Here is a 23,398-nt window from a genome sequence, read left to right on the forward strand (position 1 = left end):
TGAGTCGGCTCTTTGCATCAGGTGGCCAAATTGTTAGAGCTTCAGAATCACTCCTTCCAGTAAGTATTCTGGGTTGATTTCGCAGGTTCAATCCCTGATCTGGGAAGGTCCCACATGCTATGGAGCAACTAAAACCAGTGCTCCACAACTGCTGAGCCTGAGCTCTAGAGCCCACGAGCTGCGACTCCTGAAGCCTGTGCACCTAGAGCTGGTGCTCCGCAACACGAGAAGCCACCACAATGAGAAGTCTACACTGCGATGAAGAGTAACCTGCTCGCAGCAACTAAAGAAAGTCTGTGCACAGCAGGGAAGACCCAGTGCAACCAAAAATAAGCAAATACTTTTTTTTAAAGATATGAAGTAAATTTACCACTTATTAAGTAAATTCTGTCAGGTGAATTTCTGCTAAGTCAGGGATATATCTTACAAAAGTGTGTGTGCGTGTTGAGAGCTTGATGAATGTATCAGCATATTCACCAACCACAGATGGCTGTTCTCAGGACTGAAATCCTGAGAACCTTGACTTTCCAGAGCCTGCAAGACTTCGTTGTGTTCTGCTAGGGTGGAAAATAGTCATCAGTGGTCCAGTCAGAGAAGAACACTACGCGTTGAGAGAATCCAATCTGCAGGAAGATTTAGAGATTGCAATGCAATTCTTGGCCTACCACAGATATCTTGCCTAAAATCCCAGGGTAAACACTGAAGGCTTCACCTGTTATTCACTGTCAGTGCCTAAAGCTATAAATAGGTCTACAGCTCGTCTGTCTCCTTTTAGAGGAGAAGGGTCAAATTACAGGGGCAAAGCAGAATAATAAAATGAATGTCAGCGTGTTTTACAGTGTCAGTCGGTCGTCCCTCCAGTGTCGTGTCTCTTCCTTTCTACTGTGCTGCCCCAGCACACAGGATCCCAGCACAATGCCTCTGTTGAAACTTCCAGGTAGGTGTGCAGAAGTGTTTGGAGAGCAGTTCTTTTGATATGCAATCGTTCCTTTAACTATCATTTCAGGTCTGGGAATCCTTTATTTGGAGTTCATAGTGTTTTTAATTAATACACTTCAGGAAGAGACAAGACAAGGTTTTCAAAGGGTTTCTGGTATTTAGTTTTAGGAGGGAGGTAATCTAAAACTGTGTCATGTAGTAGCATCCTTGATGATCCTGATGGAAAACTATGTAAGAGATTGATTATCTAATCTGTTAGTCTAAACAAAACCTGTGCTGCCACACTTCCGAGAAGGGTCATAAATAATGTCTTTAGCAACAGTATTCGCTGAAAATCCTGAGAATAACAGCAGTTTTAACCCAATCTGTATATTCTGATGGTTCACAATCCAGGTTTACACACAGAATAATTTTCAAAATAATAATAAAAGTCTTTTTCATTATAAAAGTAATACACGATTCATGTGAAATAAAAGAAACTTCACTGAAAAATAGAAGTAATAAACACTCATTTAGAGAAATTGGGAAATCTAGAAAAGAAGTAATTTTTTTAAAACCCACAATCCCCATCATCTAAAGATAACACTTTTAACATGTTAGTGTTTTTCTTTCAAACTATATTCTTTGCAAGTGTAAAGAATTAAAAAACACACTCACAGTTGAGATTATATTATACATGTGACTTTGTATCCTGTCCTTTTGGCTTCACATGATAACTTAATCATTTATCATAGTACTCTAAACTCTTCCTAAACATCTCTTTAAATGGTTCTATAATAGTTCCAATTTTCTTAACCAATCCCTAGGTTCTCTATGATTTTTTAAGTACAAATATGCTCTGACAATAATATTTGTACCTAAGCTTTTTCCTTACTAAGGATTATTTCAGTAGAATAGATTCTCAGAAATAGCTGCTTGGTAGGTGTTACTTGTTTACCAAATTATCTATTTTCATTTACTTGCTACCAGCATTGTATGAGATTTTCCATCCCTCTTGATCATGTTTTTAAAAATCACATTTTACAAAGAGGACTTCTTTAAAATTATAAACATAAATTTAAAGAGAGAAGTTAGAAAGGAAAAGAAAGTGAAGAAGTATATGATGACTACATCCCCAGGGTTTTCTAATGGCAGCAAGTTGTAGAAAAACGGAAGAATGAGCTCTAATAACACATCCCACCACCCCCCTTCCTTGTACCAACCTACCTATTTCTATTCCAAAGCACTGATTAGTAGCCATGATTTCTGAAAGTTGTTCACATATTTTATCTTGTTCTATTTTACTTCATACAGCTGAAGGAAAACGTGAGTATCTGGGGCTATTTTCCCTGCCATTTGCCAAAGTATCAATATTTTAAGGATACCATTCTTTAATTCAGAAATATGAATATTTTTCAGCAGTGTTTATTAATGATATCATTGAAAACCAACAAAGATTTATAATGACCATAGATCTTCCAAAGCATAGCAAATGAACTCATGGATTTTCCTGACTCAAAAAAAAAAAAAAACAACACAAAAACCTACATTTTTGAAAAAGACGCTTAGACATTAGCTAAGGGGATCTACTGAGTCCTGCCTTAGTAAACCCTCTCATGGTGAATTTTTGTGATCAGATAACATAAAATCCCATTTTTAAAATAAAATTGTAACTTTTTATGTACATTACCTTCCATCTCAGACTTGTCCTTTGACCGACTAATAGTACTCATGATGCCTCTGAGTTCCTCTGAGATGTGATGTGGCAGATGAGAGGCCTACGACCCATCTTTCCTACATATTAATAAAGCACTGCTGAGAAATAAGCATGTTTTTCTGGACCTGTTAGGTGAAAAAGCAAGCATGATATTCATTTTCTCAAGAGTCTTGCACTTCCCATGTTAATAATAATAATCCCCAACTTCTGCATAGTACTATGCAGTTTCTTGTTTAATGTTTATTAAACAAGTCTCTGAAGTTGACATTGTTATTATTAACATTCCTCTTTTATAATGATGAGCATTGAGGTTCCTAGTGATGCTATGATTTGTCCAAGGCCACCCAGCTGTCACAGATACTTTTCCCCACTTGTAGCCCAGGGTTCCTTCTGCTTCACCACTCTTGTTTCATTCCTCTTACCTGCTGCTGCTGCTGCTAACTGCTTCAGTCGTGTCCGACTCTGTGCGACCCCATAGACGGCAGGCCACCAGGCTCCCCCGTCCCTGGGATTCTCCAGGCAAGAACACTGGAGTGGGTTGCCATTTCCTTCTCCAATGCATGAAAGTGAAAAGTGAAAGTGAAGTCTCTCAGTTGTGTCCGACTCTTCACAACCCCATGGACTGCAGCCTAGCAGGCTCCTCCACCCATGGGATTTTCCAGGCAAGAGTACTGGAGTTGGGGGTCCTCTTACCTATACTCTGTCTAAATGTGGATGTCCTAACCTCAAGACATTGCCACTCAGATGTTCCATTATCTCAAACAGGCTCAAAAAAGAACTCGGCGATTATCTATACAAACCCAAGGGAGCCCATAAATTAGGTTGTCACTCAATCTTATCTACTCACCTTTTGAAATATCAGTTTCACCTTTTTCTTTCTCTAATCACCACCACTCCCTAAAGTATTTTTGGAAGGCAGAGCTCTTGAATTAGGAATCAAATTTCAGCTGTGTTACATGAAGGTAAAACAATTTGTTAATTTAGTGGAAGGAAATATCAATGGTATAATTTTTGGTGTTAATGTAAGCTACTTCTTGAGAGTAGAGTTTCTACTTTTCGACTGTCTATAGTGACTTAGGGAGATACAACCTTAGTAAAAAACAGTGTTTAAAGACATGAAACAAATAGACGTGTGCAGTCCCAAATAATGGATGCTTGTTTTGGAAGAGCCAAATCTCAAGCAAGTAGGATTTGGTTCTTGGGGCTCTGTTTCCATACTGTACTTCCTGAGGCCTCCCAAAGCTCTGCCACTGACCCATCATGACAAATCAGTTGCACACTCATCTTCATCCTCCTTCTCTTCATCATCATAGCCAACAGGCCTATTTCCATTTGCTCTGCATGGTGCATGAAACCTCTTCTGACTTCTGCTTGTCATTGGTCCTTGAGGTGCATGTGCTTGCCTGTGACGCTGCGGGAGGAATGATACTATTTCTGGGAAACAGTTGGCTGTGGGATGGGGAGGCAGTCTCAGGCCATCAAATGCATCTACTTGGTGTTTTGTTTGTTCCTTCGTGGATCATGGCACTTGCCAAAACAGTAGGCATAGCATCCAACGATGCTTTTCAGTTTCAGTAAGTGCTTGAGTTTAATGAGACAAATAGATGCATGAAGTTCAGCCAACACAGTGGGCTTCTCCGTTACTCTGCTGTGACGAGCCAGGTTTGCAAACTGGCTGACCTGACTGTTAGAGTTGGTGAAGTTATGAGTCAATTACTATCATTTCTAGTGTATGCTTCAGCCTATACTAAGCCATACCATTTATCACTTTCTTAATAACCCAAAGCGAATTCAAAATAACAAATATCTGTCTGATCAATGGTACGGAATCATATCATTCAGTTTAATCTGCTGTTTTATTTCCCTTTAAAAAATGCTTTAAAAAAGAGTTTTCATAGACATTATCTCACCTGATGTCACAAGACCCTTGTAAGGTTTGTAGGTAATAGTATTGCCACTTTATAGATAAGGAAACTGAAGCAGAAGAAGGTGTAGGAGTTGGTAAGTACAGAACAGTATTTGAATACATTACACTTACCTAAGTTAGAATTGGAAATATGTTACTTTGGAGACGTGTATAGATGTCAAAGGAGCAAGAGTGGGGGGATCTATCTTTATGCCTGCAGTTTGCTTTGTTATTACATAAAGAATGTTTTTGTCTGCTACTATTGCTCCAAATATCTAACTGTATGCCATTCTCATTATTTGCTTCCTGCTCTTTTCTGGAAGTACCAAGAGATTTTTATAATTATTGGGTTGACTAGAAAGTTCATTAAGGTTTTTTCCTGAGATCTTATTGGGCCAGCTCAATATCAGAGGTAATGACTACTCATACGGAAACAATTGGGTATCTGGAAAATAGAATGGCACTTAACAGAAAAGCAGATACTTGATGGCATCACCACCCTATACAATAAAACTGGTTCTCTTTTCTCCTAAAAGTCTTGGGGTTGTTCATTGCCAAGCTAAAGATCATTCTTCCACCCATTGTAAGAATGGGAAAATTACATGTAAAAGTAAACTTGGCATTCCAAAGATCATTTATTATGGAAGCTACATGTCCACAAGAAATGGGATTCCCAACACTGGGCAGTAAATTTTAGTAACTCCCTCCCCTGACATCACCAAGATGTCAGGATTTGAAAAAAATGAGGTTGTGATGTGTGACAGCAACACAATTTCTGTCTTAGGAGGAAGAAAGGCTCTAAAGTACACATTTATTTCTCAAAACTACTGATATCACTGGCTCTCTTTAGTAAGAAAACACCAAAGATCAACAACCCTACCACATCTTTATTTTACTTGTTTATTTGTCCATGCCCTACAGCATGCAGATCTTAGTGGCTCGACGAGGGATCAAACCTGTGCCCTCTGCATTGGGAGCCCAAAGTCTTAGCCACTGGACCACCAAGGAAATCCCTCCACATCTTTAAAACCATCAGAAAAATTCTACCAACCTAATGGGAAGGACTATGCTGCAAGGTTACTATGAAATCAAACTTAGTCCCACCAGAAACAGGTGATCTTAGGTGCTAATCATATAAGAGCCCAATCCCATCTTTCAGTTCAGTACAGTCACTCAGTCGTGTCCAACTCTTTGTGACCCCACAAACTGCAGCACGCCAGGCTTCCCTGTCCATCACCAACTCCTGGAGTTCACTCAAACTCACATCCATCAAGTCGGTGATGCCATCCCGCCATCTCATCCTCTGTCGTCCCCTTCTCCTTCTGTCCCCAATCCCTCCCAGCATCAGGGTCTTTTCCAATGAGTCAACTCTTCGCAACAGGTGGCCAAAGTACTGGAGTTTCAGCTTTAGCATCATTCCTTCCAAAGAACACCCAGGACTGATCTCCTTCAGAATGGACTGGTTGGGTCTCCTTGCAGTCCAAGGGACTCTCAAGAGTCTTCTCCAACACCACAGTTCAAAAGCATCAATTCTTCAGTGCTCAGCTTTCTTTATAGTCCAACTTTCACATCCATACATGACTACTGGAAAAACCATAGCCTTGACTAGACGGACGTTTGTTGGCAAAGTAACGTCTCTGCTTTTCAATATGCTATCTAGGTTGGTCATAACTTTTCTTCCAAGGAGTAAGCATCTTTTAATTTCATGGCTGCAATCCCATCTTTAGGACCCTCCTAAAGTGTGCTGTGGGCTTCCCTGGTGGCTCAGACAGTAAAGAATCTGCCTGCAATGTAGGAGATCTGGGTTCAATCCCTGGGTCGGGAAGATCCCCTGGAGGAGGAAATGGCAACCCACTCCAGTATTCTTGCCTGGGAAATCCCATGGACAGAGGAGCCTGGCAGGGTACAGTACATGGAGTCACAGAGAGTCAGGCACGACTGAGCGACTAACACTTTCACTTTCAAAGCCTGTTGTAAGTATCTGACTTGTGATTCTGAGAATGAATTTCCTAGCTACCCACACAGAAACCCACTAAAGAGAAAATAGGCATTAAGCGCCATGAAGTTTCTGGCACACTTGTCAGAGAGTAGGGCAGACATGTCTCCAGGACAGTCCTTAGCACTGTGCCTTACATGTAGCAGAAACCGTTAGATGAGTTCTGAGAAAGTGCTTGAAGACTAACACATGAAAACCTCTTCTAGCTATTGATGATGCAATGCGTAGCTTTGCTGAAAAAGTGTTTGCCTCTGAAGTCAAAGATGAGGGAGGCCGCCACGAGATTTCCCCCTTTGATGTGGATGATATCTGCCCAATTTCTCAACATGAGATGTTTGCTCACATGTTCCATCTGGAGGCTCAGTCCACCCCTACAGAAGGCAGGAGGTAAGCGGTGTAAGGGGAATGCTTCATACCCTGGGACACATGGAAGGGGAAGTGTCAGGACCAATGGTTCATTCTGAATGATGATTCAACTTGGAGGAAAAACTCTGCCAGAACTAAAAATCCCCCCATCCACCCAGACACACACACACACAAACACACTATATCCTAGGGCAAAGTGACAAAGACTAAAAAAGAAGAAAACAGTCGCCTTCTTACCTTCATCCTCATCTGCCTTTAGTTGAAGCCTCCCTATCCACCCAAGCCCTATCCAGGTGGCTCAGTGGTAAAGAATCTGCCTGCCAATGCAGGAGACATAAGAAACCTGGGTTTGATGCCTGAGTTAGGAAGAACCCCTGGAGAAGGAATTGGCAACCCACCCCAGTACTCTTGCCTGGAAAATTCCACGGACAGAGGAGCTTGGTGGGCTACAGTCCATGGGCTGCAAAGAGCTGGACACAACTGATCTCACACACATCCACCCGAGCAAGAGGAAATGATCTACCATGGGATTATTGTGATTATTCCAAAACAAAATGGGGGATGGCTGCTGTGCACACATTCAATTTCCGCACTATCAGTGTAGAAACTGGAACTCAAGAGCCTCATCTTCAGACTCTGTTCTTAGTCAACCTTACTGCTGTGCTCCCTGACAAGAATCCTTCTCTCTGGCTAGTCTGACCTCCTCCAGGCCTCAGGGATACAGCCCTTTATTTTTGCCCTCATGTCCTGCCCATCCTATGCTTGCGACGGACCCATAGTTACTACCTTCCCTGAACAGATCCCTCTCCGCAAACTCTATTTTCCCTTATTTGAATCACTCTAGCACTCACTACCTATTGCTGTGTGCCACAGTTTAGTCTTCAAACTTACTACTGACCACTTACTTGGAACTCCCTCCTCATAGCACTCGCCTCACTACCCAACTCCCCCTTCCCAGCCAGCTTCACTGGGAAAGATTGTTCTGCTGTCCTTCCCTTCTTTTGATGTCTTTAAGGAAAGAACGGGCTTCCCTGGTGGCTCAGCTGGTAAAGAATCCACCTGCAATGCAGGAGGCCTGGGTTCGATCCCTGGGTTGGGAAGATCCGCTGGAGAAGGTAAAGGCTGCCCGCTCCAGTATTCTGGCCTGGAGAATTCCATGGACTGTATAGTCCATGGGGTTGCAAAGAGTTGGACATGACTGGGTGACTTTCACTGTCACTCTCAAGGAAAGAACAGTAATCCACCTCCTTTAGTATCCCCTGTAAGACCTAACACAGGGTATGTGCCAAAGTAGAAACTTAATGCAGACATGTTGATTTGAGGAAGTAACATTGAGTAAGCAACTTAAAAGTTCCAGGTACTGTGCTAAGCATTTTCTAGACATTAAATCTCACAGAATTCCTATAGAGTAGACATTAATACATATTTTTTTAGATAGAGAGACAACTTCACAGAATTTAAGGGACATGCACAAAATGGCACAGGTACTAAGTGACACGGCCTGTGCTAATGCAACACCCAAACTGGCTGTTCTGCACTGTGCAGAACAGTGTCGTGCTGGGAGTCTTCTGGTATATTCCCTAAGGCCCACTATTCCCAGGAAAGAGGAACACTTAGGTGACACCTCCTTCCATTTGGTTAGATCGTATTCCTGACTCCCAGCCCACATGGAATTTTCACTGTTTGTCTTCAAAATAAAATTATCACTATGAAACTCCCAATGAAGATAAAGTGAAATCTTTTTCTTTTTCAATTTCAAACTCAGAAAAAGGCGCTTCTTCGGACGGAAGACCATTTGTTTGTCCGTTCCACAAACTGAAACATCTTCCACCAAACTGTCCCTCATCGATGAGTACATTTCTTCGTCTCCCACCTACCAGACTGTGCCTGATTTTCAGAGAGTGCAGATCACTGGCGATTATGCCTCTGGGGTGAGTTGCTTCTTGCCTCCCAGATGTAGCTGCTGGGAGATACTCAGCTTGATTGTCTCAGCTTCTTTTCTTCCTCCCCTTCCTTTTGAGGAAGGTGTTAGCTCACTTGCCCTTTGTTATACTTCATTATCTCATTCAATAGCAATATGCTATGAATTCAGGAAATATTTTATTTTACTTATTTTTGGATGCGCTGGGTCTTCATTGCTTTGCACAGCTTTTCTCTAGTTGCAGCAAGCAGGAGCTACTCTTCATAGCGGTGAGCAGGCTTCTCCTTGTAGCTTCTCTTTTGTGGAGCACGGTCTCTAGGCACAAGGGCTTCAATAGGTGCAGCACACGGGCTCAGTAGTTGCAGCTCTTCGGCTTAGATGCTCTGCAGCATGTAGAATCTTCCCATATCGGGGATCGAACCCGTGTCCTCTGCATTGGCAGACGGATTCTTATCCACTCTGCCATCAGGGAAGCCCAGAAAATTTTACTGAAGTATTGCTGATTTACAATGTTGTGTTAATTTCTGCTGTATAGCAAAGTGATTCATATATATATATATGAACATACTTATGAATATATATATGAATATATATATTTTTCCATTATGGTTTATCACAGGTTATTGAATATAGTTCCCAATGCTATACAGTAGGATCTTGTTGTTTACAACATGCTGTGACATATTTCTATTTTGCTTTGATCATCTCACATAATTTCTCTTCCTTTATCTCATTTGCTTGCCCATGAGAATATGCAGTAGAATGTGGCTGCATATTGTGTGTTACAGAAAACAGTGGACAAATTTTGGCAAAAGAACCAGCGAGAGTAGCTACTGATCTAGTCTCACTGAGGTATCATAAAGCAAGACAGGGAGCCTCAGGAAGGCATGGAGGCTCTTGGGGGAAACATGTACCCAGAGCAGAACTTGGATGGATAGAAGGGCTGCAGGTGGCATAAACCAATCAAAGAAAACAGCTCAGGAGAAAGAGAGGGAGAAGAGGAAAGAAGCATGGAGAGACTGAGAAAAGAAGATGAGAGAGGGGTTAGAACATTCTCATGGGGTTATTGTTCTTCCACCAACCATCTTCTCCAATTTCACTGCAGATGCTTACACAGTAGATTACTATTTGCAACAGATACTAGTATGCCACAGCGATAGTAAACTCATGCTGCAAACAACTTGATCTGCCTGTCCTGTCCAGAACAGTTGTTCAATTAATAAATCTTTGCCACATGAGCTTGCAGAATCAGCATCATATTGGTGAAACTTCTGTTTAGCCATCAGTCTATGCTCCAAATATAGTTTTAATGACCAGTCCTAAGCCCTCTTATCATGTAACTGACCTACTTAATGTCAGTCCCAAGATATTTAAAAGTGACAGAGCAATCTGAGACAACCTAAAGGGGTGGGGTGGGGTGGGAGGGGAGTTTAAGAGGGAGGAGATATACATATACCAATGGCTGACTCATGCTGATGTATGGCAGAAACCAACACAACATTGTAGAACAGTTATCCTCCAATTAAAAATAAACCAAAAAAGTGACAGAGCAATGAAATGGACACTGTTTCTGTTTATTTGTTTTCTGTGTGGTAACATGGGTGCTCTACAAGTGGCAGAAATTTTAGATGCTAGATAATTGAAATGAAATGTTTGATAGCAATTTGGAAGAGTCCAAAGTTCCATAAAACCACCAATATTAAGAGACAAACTTGATCCCTATGTGCTTAGTGGAAATGAAAACAGGAATGAAAAGAAAGAAGATGAGAAAAAGGACAAGGTTCACAGAAGTCGGGGAGTAGCTTCTCCTCCTATAAAAGCTGGAAGGCACCTGAAACCCTGGCCTAGAGTTTTTAAAGAACCAAGTATGTGGCTACACCTGTTGGCTGAAGGTGGCTAAACTGTTGAGCTGCACTTCACCTGGTCATGGTCTGTACCTGACCGTGGTCTTCACCTTCACAACTGAACAGAGAGATAAAGGGGGGAATTAGAGTTCCCAAGCCCACTCATCCCAGATAAACAACAATTCAATGTTATCAGTCCTTATTGAGCACCTTCTCTGTGCCAGGCACTGTGCGCTAAGTGCTGAGATGCAAAGGTGTATAAGATCCAGCTCTTGTCCTCAAGGAGCTGATTGGTAGTCTGTTAGATGGCAAAGAAACAAACACGCCCTTGGAAGCAGATCCCTTAGACCTAGTACCCCTGTCAGAATCTCTTGGCTAAGGTCAGCAGGTCTTTAAAAAGAATTCAACTGTTTAGGATCAATAGCTGGACCTCAAACCATCAGGGGCAACCTTATGTTGGGGTTGGTCCCAGAAAGTCGTCAGGCTCTGATTATGAGCATGCAATGATTTCAAATTACAACTTCTTGGGCATGCCAGGCCTGGCCGGGAGTCAGCTATGGGGCAAGAGAAATAGACCAGTTTAGGAAATTTGCTGCAGTTCTAAGAAATTTTTACTCTAAAATCTTTCTATTTGTAATTCCAGATTAAATTTTCTTTGAAACCATCCCAAAGAATGAGTTCTTACAGGATGATGCTCTGTCGCTCTCTAGCTACAGAAAGCAGTGTGTGCATGGCAGGGTTTGAAGGCCATGTGACACCTTATTCCTCCCCCAGTATTTCCCACACTGACCAGCAAGTGGTTTGAGTTCTCAAGTTTGACCAACTTTGTCTTTCAATTGAGGTACTATCTTCAGAAGTGCATACTTATAATGTTTGTCACTGGGAAGAAGTATTTTCCATGTTAGAATGGGTTCTTTTCATCATATTTGTTGGATGATTGCTTATATCTAACAAAAACCAAAAACAAACACAGGACTTCAAGGAAAGACTCATAGGACAGATATGCCTTGGTAGAAATAGAAGAGCTAGAAAAACTTCTGAACCTGCTCCTGGAGGGAGACCCAGGGTCCAAGTCAAATGGGAAGCAGCTGGGTGGGCAGGGGAGGCTCAGCAGGGCCAGCTCACCAGGAGAGCTGGGAGATGCCAAAGGCAAGCTTTACCCAATTCTGCAATTTTTATAGGTGCTACTCTGAAATTTTCTTGGTAGGTTACAGTTGAAGATTTTGAAATGGTTTGCAAAGGTCTTTATCGGGCATTGTGTATACGGGAGAAGTATATGCAGAAGTCATTTCAGAGGTTTCCAAAAACCCCTTCCAAGTACCTGAGGAACATTGACGGTGAGGCTTGGGTAGAAAAAGAGAACTTCTATCCAGGTAAGTTATTTTCTTATATAATTTCTGGAATATAGTTTGAGGTTTAACTTGTTATTGTTCAGTCGCTCAGTCATGTCCAACTCTGTGACCCCATGGACTGTAGCCCACCAGGCTCTTTTGTCCATGGGATTTCCCAGGCAAGAGTATTGGAATGGGTTGCTGTTTCCTTCTTCAGGAGATCTTCCTGGATCAGGGATCAAACCCAAGTCTCTTGCATTGGCAAGCAGATTCTTTACCACCAAGCTACCAGGAAAGCCCTTAGGTTTAACTACTAATGATTAAATGTGCTCCCATGGTTTTAAGTCTAAACCATAAGTTCATGGTTTATAAACTTAAGGTTATAAGTATAAACAGTTTGAAGTATCATAATCAGCTTCAGCTCCATCCTCTCTTCTGCCCCAAAATGCCCAATTATCTGATTCAGTCTGTACAATATCTCTCAGAACCTCCTCTTTTCACCATTCCCCAAGCCTAAATTTAGGCCCATATTTCTCTTTGTCTGGCTCATTGCAGTGGCTTCTTAATTACTCTGTTAAATGCTAATCTTGTTCTCTCTCAGTTCATCCTCACTTTGGTACCAGTTACTATAACACAAATCCGAGCACATCCTTCTCCTGACAAAAGTCTTTAATGCCTCCTCCAACAAAGTTAAGTCCAGTCTTTAGACTGGCATCAAGGCCTACACCACATCTGGCTTTCTTCTGTATTTTTTTTTTTTAATTAAATAAATACTTTTTTTTGGCCATGTTGCACAGCATGTGGGATCTTAGTTCCCCAGTCAGGAATCAAATCCATGCCCCCTGCAAGTGTGGAGTCTTAACAACTGGACTGCCTGGAAAGTATCTATCTTTTATTTGTCTATTACTTATTTACTTTTGGATTTGCACACTCAGTTCAGTTCAATCGCTCAGTTGTGTCCGACTCAATCTATTTATAAACTTGCCTTCTTTACGCCTTTGAGCTTTTTGTTCTGGTCGGAAGCCATTTAGCTCAGCACATTCCTGCGCCTGTGCTGTCTCCACGCTGTTTCCTGTGCCCCACTGGCCTTCCCTTCACTTGTTACTATGTGTCCCCGTATCCAGATCCAATGTCATCCTTCAAGGTATTGCCCAAACATGATCATTTCCTGCCTCCCTCTGGATAAAAATAAGTTGCACGTTTTGACTTTCCATAACATTTTATTTACATGTCTCATTTTTGACTTTCTGTCTAGTATTACGTACATATTTAAACATAATCAAATTTCAATAATTTCACAATTTAATAATTTCTATAGTATAATTATATCATAATTTATGTAATCAATTCCTATTTTTAAGCACTTACATTTCTGACTTTTAAAAATTTACTTCCAACAAGGTTACAATAAGCATCTTTATCATTAATAAATCATCTTTGTGCAGTTGCTTTTTAATCTTTAGGATTAGGCTTCTAGAATTGAAATTTCAGACAAGGCAAATATTTAAGGTTTTTTAACTATCAAACTATGTTGTTAAAGATTTCCAGTTCTAGAACCTCTTCTCTTTAATTCCTTTTATTATTAAAATCATATTAAACATGTATCCAGTTTGATAACTGGATTGGTTTGTTCATCTTCTATAATATTGACATTTAGGTTGCTTGTCTCACCTTTGTTTCGCCTAAATTACATCTTATATCTCTAGTATATTTAAGTGCAAGTATTTGAAAGTTGATATTTGACACAGTAATGTACTATTTTATTTCTTTCGTGTTCCTTATCTCTCAGCTTTGTGTAGAAAATATGCAAGCTTTTTCTTTCTATATTATTTTTCTTACCCTGACATTTTAGTCATCACTTGCAAACAGCAGATTTTCTGATGTCTTGGACACATACTTGTTGAAAGTAAAAGGAGTGCTCTAAAGGCTATAACAATGTGGAATTTGTCCTCAGCTTTCTGAGGTTGAAATTGTTAGCAGTGGAAAGAAGGGGACTTTCATCCACATTATCCCTTCTCAAATCCTTTAGCAAAAATTGCATGTGCTTTACAAAGTGGGAAATATAAGTAAATAAGAATTATGTTTAGAATTTATTTTATATTTCCATTTGTATTAAAACCACTCTAGATGGAGTACAAAGGATTTTAGGGCAGGGAGACTATTTTGCATGATACTATGAGAGCAGATACATGTTATTATTCATTTGTTAAAATTCATAGAATGTGCACTACCAAGAGTGATCCCTAAGGTAAACACTCTGGACTTTGGATAATAATAATGTGTCAGTGTAGCTTTGTTGATTCTAACAAATGTACCATTCTGACTGAAAATGTTGATAGTGGGAATGCACGTGTGAGGATAGGGGTATATGAGGACTCTGCACTTGGTGCTCAATTTTGCTGTGAACCTAAAACCACTCTAAGAAATTAAGTTTATTAAAAAATAGCCATTCTAAATAAAGACCGATAGAGACAGTTTAAATAAGGGAAAAGTCCAAATTCTACTTTTTAACTCTATTTTTATTTCTATGCAATCATCTCATATGTTAATAAAATACTCTATCAAGAAGTCTTTGATAAACAAGTTTATTAAATAATTAAAATGATTTGTAAGTAGTGTAGCAAATTAAACAGCATTCTAAAGAACTTGAAAATCATTTTTGTACTAGATAAAATGTTAGGCTTATTTTATACTACTAAATTAGTCACATTTGAAAAATAATGTAAAAATGAACTTTAGCTTAGCTTTGGATAATTACAACGTAATGACATATAGAATTCCAAACAAATGAAATCTTATAGTATTTAATTTTGGCTATTTTTATGTGGTCATTCATTCTATATGCTGATATATTATTGTGTATTTCATTGAAAAAGTCTTTACCCCTCCTATGAAGAAGGGAGAAGACCCTTTCCGAACAGATAACCTCCCAGAAAACCTGGGTTATCAGCTCAAAATGAAGGACGGTGTGGTTTACGTCTACCCTAATGAAGAAGCAGCAAGCAAAGATGAGCCCAAGCCACTTCCTTACCCAAATCTGGACACCTTCTTAGATGATATGAATTTTTTACTTGCTTTAATTGCCCAAGGACCTGTGTAAGTGTTAAGACCTAAACTACTGCCACTGTTACTACTACTGATAGTAAGACTAAGGATTTATGAAGAGCTTACTATGTTCAAACACACATTAAATGCTTCATATGCATTGTTTCTTTCACTCTTCATAATCATTGTATGAGGTGGATATTTTTTATAACTCTAGATTTATAAGCTGAGACTTTGATGAGTTGAGTAATTTGCCCAAAGTCACACAGGTGGCTAAGCCAGGATTTGAACCCAAATCTTCCCTCATTATCATTTATGTCCAACTTTGATGAAAAGATTAAGTCCTTGGAACCCAACACTTTTCAAATTAGATGAATGCAGAATAAGTCAGTTCCATTTGGAAACAAACATAATTGTTTGTGATAAAGGTGATAAGGGTACTGATGGTTTTGAAATTGACTGTGTTCCTTAAATGTCTGAAATTTTTTACAATTAGTGATTTAATTTTTCACAGTAAGACCTATACCCATCGCCGCCTGAAGTTTCTCTCCTCCAAGTTCCAGGTCCATCAGATGCTCAACGAGATGGATGAGTTGAAGGAGCTGAAGAACAACCCCCATCGGGATTTTTACAACTGCAGAAAGGTAAACATGTTTGCTGCTCAGAGATCATTCTTGGACAAAAACATTAATGCAATTATTTCTTGAACAGGATAAGAAAGATACTGTTTTTCTGATTAATGTAAAATTTCTACAGATTCAGAGGAATTTAGTGAAAGCAAATAGATTATGTCTAAAAGATGCAAATGCCTTTCCTACTGTTTTCCACATAGACAGGGTTACCACATTATTGCCATAAAAGTTATACTTGTCATCAACAACCAAAATAACAAAAACAAATAAAACCTCAAAAGCCACTCTTCTAGGATTTAAAAGGTCTTCATTCTAGTCTTTTTCCTTCTACTTCCTGACTGTAAAACATTGGGGGAAGCGATTAAATATTTCTGAGTTTTGGTTCCCTCATTTGTAAAATTGGAAAATATATCTGCTCAATCTAGCTCACAGGAGGATTGTGAATATCAAATGATCCAAACCTTGTGGAAAACTAGTCAACTACAAACATTTCGAACACGTGCTCTGATCATTTAAATGATTGCAAGGACGTGGGGGTAGGAAATACATGAACAGAGATTTGGGACCAAATCATGGCTCTGTCATCCGTATAAGCTTGGGCACACTGCTTAATCTATCAAAACTTCCACTTATAAAATTGTTCTTATAAAAATACCTAACTCATAAGTGTCATCTCTGTACCATGAATGCATTATTTCAATCCTTTCTCCTCTTGGGGCTGAAAACTCTGGCAACTACTTCACTTCTAGCTGTGTCTCAGGGGTAGAAAATTGTCCCCAAGAATTTTGTGTGGATCAAATGCAGGAAGTAAACTGGATGTTACAGATATGCAAGAGAAGCAGGCAATATTATTTCATCCAGCCTAAACGTTCACATTCTTACAAGGGCACAAAAAGGTGCTATGTGTTCATTCTTGCTTGAACCTATACCAACTGTCAGGTCACACCCCTATCGTTTACTCCTTTCTCTTAGCACAGCGGGATTTGTGGGCACTGTAGCCTCTAACAGAGCAGCATAACGAAGCGTTACGGATTGTTGGTTTTTCTTGACCTGAATGTACACACAGGTGGACACTCATATCCATGCAGCTGCTTGTATGAACCAGAAACATCTACTGCGCTTTATTAAGAAATCTTACCAAATTGATGCTGACAGAGTGGTCTATAGCGCCAAGGAGAAAAATCTGACCCTAAAGGAACTTTTTGCTAAATTAAAAATGCATCCCTACGACCTGACTGTTGATTCTCTGGATGTTCATGCTGTAAGTTGATAACGTCAGTTTCATCTAATACTCAGAACCCACATGTATTTCTCCTAGAAACACTCCCTTCTCAGAGCTCTTTTAACCATGTGGGCTTACCGCGCTGACAGAAAGAACCCTTGCACAATTTCAAGGTTCTCTCATTGTCAGCTATCCTGTATTCCATTCTTGGAGCCCGAGCCCTTCCCCTCATACCAGGCCCCGGTTCCTTGCAGTCATTCCCTAACTCTCTGTGTCCAGGCAGCTCTGATAAGGATATACTTGTGTTCTTGTTTCCTGATGCAGGGACGTCAGACTTTCCAACGTTTTGATAAGTTCAATGACAAATACAATCCCGTAGGAGCAAGTGAGCTACGGGACCTCTACCTGAAGACAGACAACTACATTAATGGGGAATATTTTGCCACTATCATCAAGGTGAGGGGGAACCAGCCAGATCTACGGTACCTGTCCTGATTCTTGGGGAGGGGGAAGAAGAGAGGGAAGGAAGGAAGAAGGAAGGGGGGAAGGAAGCAGGGAAGAAGAAGGGGAAGGAGGAAGGAGCGGGGAGGGAGAGTGCTATCACTTGGGTCAGGCACTACGCAAATGAATGGGGTCATTTCTTGTGAAACATCCACTGTAATGATTTTTGAAGACCTTGATTCCAAGGACAGAGAAGCTGAGGGTGTGGATTTGGGATTAAGGCCCTGGTTCTTCTAGACTTTTGGAGTTGTAAGTTCGAGAAGAGTCAGGATCAGAACCTGCCCTGATCTCCATGACACTTGAACATTAGGAGGCAGGAATGACAGATGCAGTTGGGAGATGTGTGTTTCGGAGATAAGGGTCATATGAAAGTTGATTCGTTTGCAGTAGTGCCTCGGGATCGCATCATCTGTAGTCTGACGCTTTCTCTCTGTGGACTCCATCAGGTCCCATCAGTCTTCCATTGCAACTAGATGCCCCTCACCTCTCGCTCTCCTTAAATCTTAACCTTGATAGTTCTCCTCTGACTTCCTTTCTCATGACCTCTGTTCTTCTTAGGACCTCTGGTTCCCGTCCCTAGACCCCTAAGATTCCTCTCCCTAGACCCCACAGGTATCGACTCCTGAGGGACTCCTCTCTTGGCTTTGCAGGAGGTAGGTGCAGACTTGGTGGAGGCCAAGTACCAGCATGCCGAGCCCCGCCTGTCCATCTATGGCCGCAGTCCTGAGGAGTGGAGCAAACTCTCCACCTGGTTCGTCCAAAACCGCGTCTACTGCCCCAACATGACATGGATGATCCAGGTCCCCAGGATCTAGTACGTAACCGCTCACTGGAAACCCTAAAGCCTGCCTCATCCCACCTGCCCTCACCTCCTCCACACGAACAAAGGCCAGGCAGCACATCTGGACAGATACAAACTTGGTTGACAGCACTCTGCTGGGTCCCCGGTGGGTGCCTGGTTTTGTCCACTCTAGGTTTAGCACTTTTAATCACAGACAGGAGTTAGGAAGATCATTTCAGTTCAGTTTTCTAACCAGGTTGTTTTTTTAAACAGGGCACTTGATCCAGATCACAAAATAACTTACTAAGAATGATTAAAACTTAGCTAGGAGAAAAACTACGTACAGTTTACTATACGTTTTTTTTCTCTCGGTCCTCTTCTCTGTGTCCAGCTCCTTCTTTCCCAAGCACATCTGTACTGGGGTGTAGCTTTCTTGTATCAGAACTTCAACTACTGTCTGCTGATTATCTCATCTACGAGGGCTCAAGTTCTCCATAATCAATGAATATTTATCAATGGTATTATCACCTGCTAATTACTCATTGCCTTCAGGAATATTCATATCACTGATCTTCTGTCTAACTTAAGTGTTGATGTATTGTCTGGCCATCTGCCTCTGTGTTCTGTGTGCCCTGTGACAATGTAGAGCTTTATCCTCTGTCTTTACCAAAAAAAAAAAAAAAGGAACAGTTAAAAAAATTATTGTTTATTATTTGATTCTTGGTTCCTCTGGGTCTTCGCTGCTCTGTGTGGGCTTTCTCCAGTTGCAGAGAGCAAGGGCTACCCTCTAGCTGCAGTGCGTGGGCTTCTCATTGGAATGGCTCCTCTTGTGGCAGAGCACAGGTTCTAGAACATGTGGTCTTCAGCAGTTGCAGCATGTGGGCTCAGGAGTTGTAGTACATGGACTTAGTTGCCCCAAGGCATGTGGAATCTTCCTGGACCAGGGATTGAACCTGTGTCCCCTGCATCGGCAGATGAATTCTCATTCACTGTACCACCAGGGAAGTCCCCAAAGAGTAACCTTTTGAATGGAGTAAAACTTCCTGTCTAATATCATTAAGACAGAGAGCCAGTAAAGTGTGGTGGTCAGAAGCGTGGGCCCTGGCCCTGGGCCGGCTATACTTGAATCACGACTCTACCAGTTACTAGCTGTGTGATCTTTGGCAAGTTTCTCTGTGCCTTAGTTTCATCATCTTTAAAGTGGGGTCATAAGGGTACCTAATTTATTGTGTTGTTATGAGGATTAAATTAGCTAATACTTCTGACCACTCAAAAGAGTGGGTGGCAAATATTGAGTGCTGTAAAAGAGTTTGTTAGATTGCCTCTGGCTACAGCACATCAGAGGTGTTCCTGATAAGCATTTCATGTTCACCATCTTGTATACCACACACAAAAAAATCATTGACCCTTTCATGACATAGTTCCCATGTTCTTCATTCTCTGTCTGGCCTTAGCTGTGAAGATTTAATTTTTTTTTTTTTTTTTAACCACAGAGCGTTCGTAGAAGATACAGTATAGGTGCATGTGGTCCAGCAAGAAATTTGTACCTCCTATGCCAAACCTAAGGTCCCCTGGAGAAGGAAACGGCAACCCTCTCTAGTATTCTTGCCTGGGAAATCCCATGGACAGATGAGCCTGGTGGGCTACAGTCCTGAGGGGTCACAAAAGAGTTAGACATGACTTAGAGACTAAACAACAACAAATGTCAAACCCAAACTGAATCCTTCTTTATGGGTAATCAAGAAGAAGGTACCAGGGTGGACCTAAGATGGAAACACTAGGTCTTTTCTTAAACATGGCATTTGTCCCTTTGCTTGTCTTTGGCCTTTGCTTTGAACTATCAGTCCCAAAATCATCTCCTCCTAAATTCTCTTCATTCCTGTCTCTAGTGATGTGTTCCGATCTAAGAACTTCCTTCCACACTTTGGAAAGATGTTGGAGAATGTTTTCATGCCAGTGTTCGAGGCCACCATCAACCCTCAGGCTCACCCAGACCTCAGTGTTTTCCTCAGGCACGTAAGTATGACCCTGTGGGCCTTCCTAAAGCTGCACATGAACCAGCCTGCGTACCTAGCCATGATGAATTCTTGATGCTTATCTCTGACATTTGGTCCTTGCCTCTGGGAGCTGAAAGTCTGTCTGAGGGCTGGGTCTCTGCATTCAGACTAAACCCATTGCCTGCTCATTTTTCCTGACAGATCACGGGCTTCGACAGTGTAGATGATGAGTCTAAACATAGCGGCCACATGTTCTCCTCCAAGAGCCCTAAGCCCCAGGAGTGGACCATGGAAAAGAACCCATCTTACACTTACTATACCTACTACATGTATGCAAACATCATGGTGCTCAACAGCCTGAGAAAGTAAGTAGATGAGAACTGGAAAGAGAATCTATCTGACACACTTCTTTCCTCATACACTTGCACCCTCAGTGGTTGAGGGATGCTGCCAGTTGGCCCAGAGAAGAAATTTATTTCCCTTGACTTTTTCTTCAGTTTCCTTACTTATCTGGGGAGGGGTATGGACATTTTGAGTCTTCCCTGGTGGCTCAGATGGTAAAGCGTCTGACTGCAATGCGGGAGACCTGGGTTCAATCCCTGGGTTGGGAAGATCTCCTGGAGAAGGAAACGGCAATCCAATCCAGTACTCTTGCCTGGAAAATCCCATGGATGGAGGAGCCTGGTAGGCTACAGTCCATGGGGTCACAAAGAGTCGGACATGACTGAGCGACTTCACTTTTCTATGGACATTTTGGCATCTTCAGTAACTTTCACAATTCCTTTTCTTTGAAAGTTTAGGAATCTACACTTATCACTGTGCAATTTATGATAAAATTGCATACATTTTGCCCATCTTGGTATATCTGAGCAAGGAAGAAATATAGGACTATTATAAGGGGGTTTTCTGGAAACCTTTCCCCCTTAAAGTATGAGTAGCAGAAAAAATGACATGGTGATATTGGTAAACTTTGGGTGGTAACTGAAGATGTTTCTGTTCAAGTAATCAAATCTTAACTTTCCTCCATAACCTCATATCCTATATTGCCTCTTTTTCCAAAAACTCTGTGTTTTAGAAAGTGTTTTTGGGCTTCCCAGGTGGCTCAGTGGTAAATAATCTGCCTGTCAATGCAGGAGATGCAGGTTCAATTTCTGGGTTGGGAAGATCCCGTGGAGGAAGAAACGGCAACCCACTCCAGTATTCTTACCTGGAAAACCCCCATGGACAGGGAAGCCTGGTGGGCCACAGTCCATGGGGTTGCAAAGAGTCGGACACAACTGAGAGACAAAGCAGCAAAGATTATGAATCGGAATTGTCCGGTTTGCTGAATCCTTTGGATGCCCTACTCCCTTTCAGAGTGTTAATTTTTACTACCAGATTTTCTGTAAATCACTTTAGGCCCAGAATGGTTGTCAGGTTCTGGTCAGTCACCTGTGATTCCTATAATAGCTCCATCTCCCTAGGGAACGAGGCATGAACACGTTTCTGTTCCGACCTCATTGTGGGGAAGCTGGAGCTCTCACTCATCTCATGACAGCATTCATGACAGCAGATAACATCTCTCATGGCCTGAATTTAAAAAAGGTGAGTTGGAGGCTCTCTTCTCAACCTTAACTTTTATGTGGGAGCAAGAGGGATAGCTTTTTCCTCCTTATCATTTTGTCACAAGTCATTATCAACACTGGGATCAAAATAAAGGAGAGCAAAAAATATTTTGAGATTATTTACTGCATTTCATTTTACAGTGGTCCGGAGAAGTGAAGGAACTTGCTCAAGATTACCTAGCTAGTCAGTGTCAGGGAGGGGTTAATGCAGATCTTCTGCTTTTCATTTTAGAGCTCTGACAAGGGATAAATGCAAGGCAGCTTGGCCTACCTTCAACTGGTTTTTGCCAGATTTCATGTTGTAGCATGTTTCGAAATGCCTGTTTTGAGAGTCAGAACTTTCTTGCAGAGAAAAAAAAGTTTCACGGTGAATTCTTTTGCCTAAGATGGACCATTAACTTAGACAATTAAAACTTAAACAATTTGGTTTGACTCAGTGTTTCTGAAAACTGATCTCATAAATTTATTTTAAATAGTATTTAGATTTAAAAACTATTCTTTTTTTTTTTTACAACAGGATTTAAAGAATAGGTGATAATTTTGTTGAAAGCCAAAACCTGAAGTAGATCATGGGGTTTTAAAATTTCTAGTTTGCATACCTTTTCCAATATTTTAAAATATTTTTTTCACTTTTCCTTTTCAGAGTCCTGTGTTACAATACTTGTTTTTCTTAGCCCAGATTCCCATCGCTATGTCACCATTAAGTAACAACAGCTTATTTCTAGAATACGCCCGAAATCCATTTTTAGACTTCCTCCAGAAAGGGCTAATGATCTCACTGTCTACAGATGACCCAATGCAATTCCACTTCACCAAGGTACACATATGGAATTTTGAGCAATACAAGTATATTTTGCTGAACTGTTATTTACCATCTAGAATTTTAAAGTTGAATCAATGATATTTCACTATTCTTTTCTGCAGGATATGTGTTATTTCTTTTAATGCATCCCTTTTTCTTTCCCTCTTTAAATAAATAACCCAAGGAGCCCCTAATGGAAGAATATGCCATTGCTGCACAAGTCTTCAAGCTGAGTACCTGTGATATGTGTGAAGTGGCAAGAAACAGTGTTCTGCAATGTGGAATTTCTCATGAGGTAGACCTGCCTTTGACTGATTATCCTTCTGAGTCTGGAATTTGGTAACCTGAATATTAAAAACTTAGTTGAAGAAACACTTGTTGAAAAACTATTTCAGGAATCATGTGCAGTTACTATGGACAGGGTCTAGAAAGAATTATTCTTTCTCTGGCCAGGACCTGTGGGCAAGGAAGATAAAATACACTTATTTCTTAGCAGATCATGCACATTGAGGCACTGGATGAGTGTGCTTAGCGGTTTATTGTTTGCCTCTTGCCTGCAGCTAATATAAGGAAGGAATCTTTGTGGAGGATGTAATTATTGTCCATATCAGGGTAAAAAAGTGACAACAATCATTCTGTTTCCTTTTTTCTTATAGGAGAAAGCAAGGTTTCTGGGCAACAATTACCTTGAAGAAGGCCCTGCTGGAAATGATATCCGAAGGACAAATGTGGCCCAAATCCGCATGGCCTATCGCTATGAAACCTGGTGTTATGAACTTAATTTGATTACTGAAGGCATTAAATCAGGAGAATAA

The 23,398-nt window shown here is 40.9% G+C and overlaps 1 protein-coding gene across 2 annotated transcripts; it reads left to right on the forward strand.

The window, feature by feature from the left end:
- Window positions 1–816: 816 nt before the first annotated feature.
- Window positions 817–23,398, forward strand: AMPD1 (adenosine monophosphate deaminase 1). Of its 2 annotated transcripts, XM_068964803.1 has the most exons (16): window positions 817–937; window positions 2,233–2,244; window positions 6,744–6,924; window positions 8,669–8,834; window positions 11,876–12,041; window positions 14,876–15,095; window positions 15,559–15,688; window positions 16,743–16,937; window positions 17,223–17,354; window positions 18,050–18,213; window positions 20,070–20,196; window positions 20,379–20,542; window positions 21,641–21,761; window positions 22,425–22,598; window positions 22,768–22,878; window positions 23,240–23,398. In XM_068964803.1, exons 1-16 carry the CDS (start codon window positions 817–819, stop codon window positions 23,396–23,398), a joined length of 2,343 nt encoding a protein of 780 aa, XP_068820904.1. The 2 variants fall into 2 exon arrangements, with proteins under 2 accessions (XP_068820904.1, XP_068820905.1); XM_068964804.1 differs by lacking the exon at window positions 2,233–2,244 and having other exon boundaries at window positions 916–937.

The sequence above is a fragment of the Capricornis sumatraensis genome, chromosome 2, assembly GCF_032405125.1.
Source record: "Capricornis sumatraensis isolate serow.1 chromosome 2, serow.2, whole genome shotgun sequence".
Lineage (NCBI taxonomy): Eukaryota > Metazoa > Chordata > Mammalia > Artiodactyla > Bovidae > Capricornis > Capricornis sumatraensis.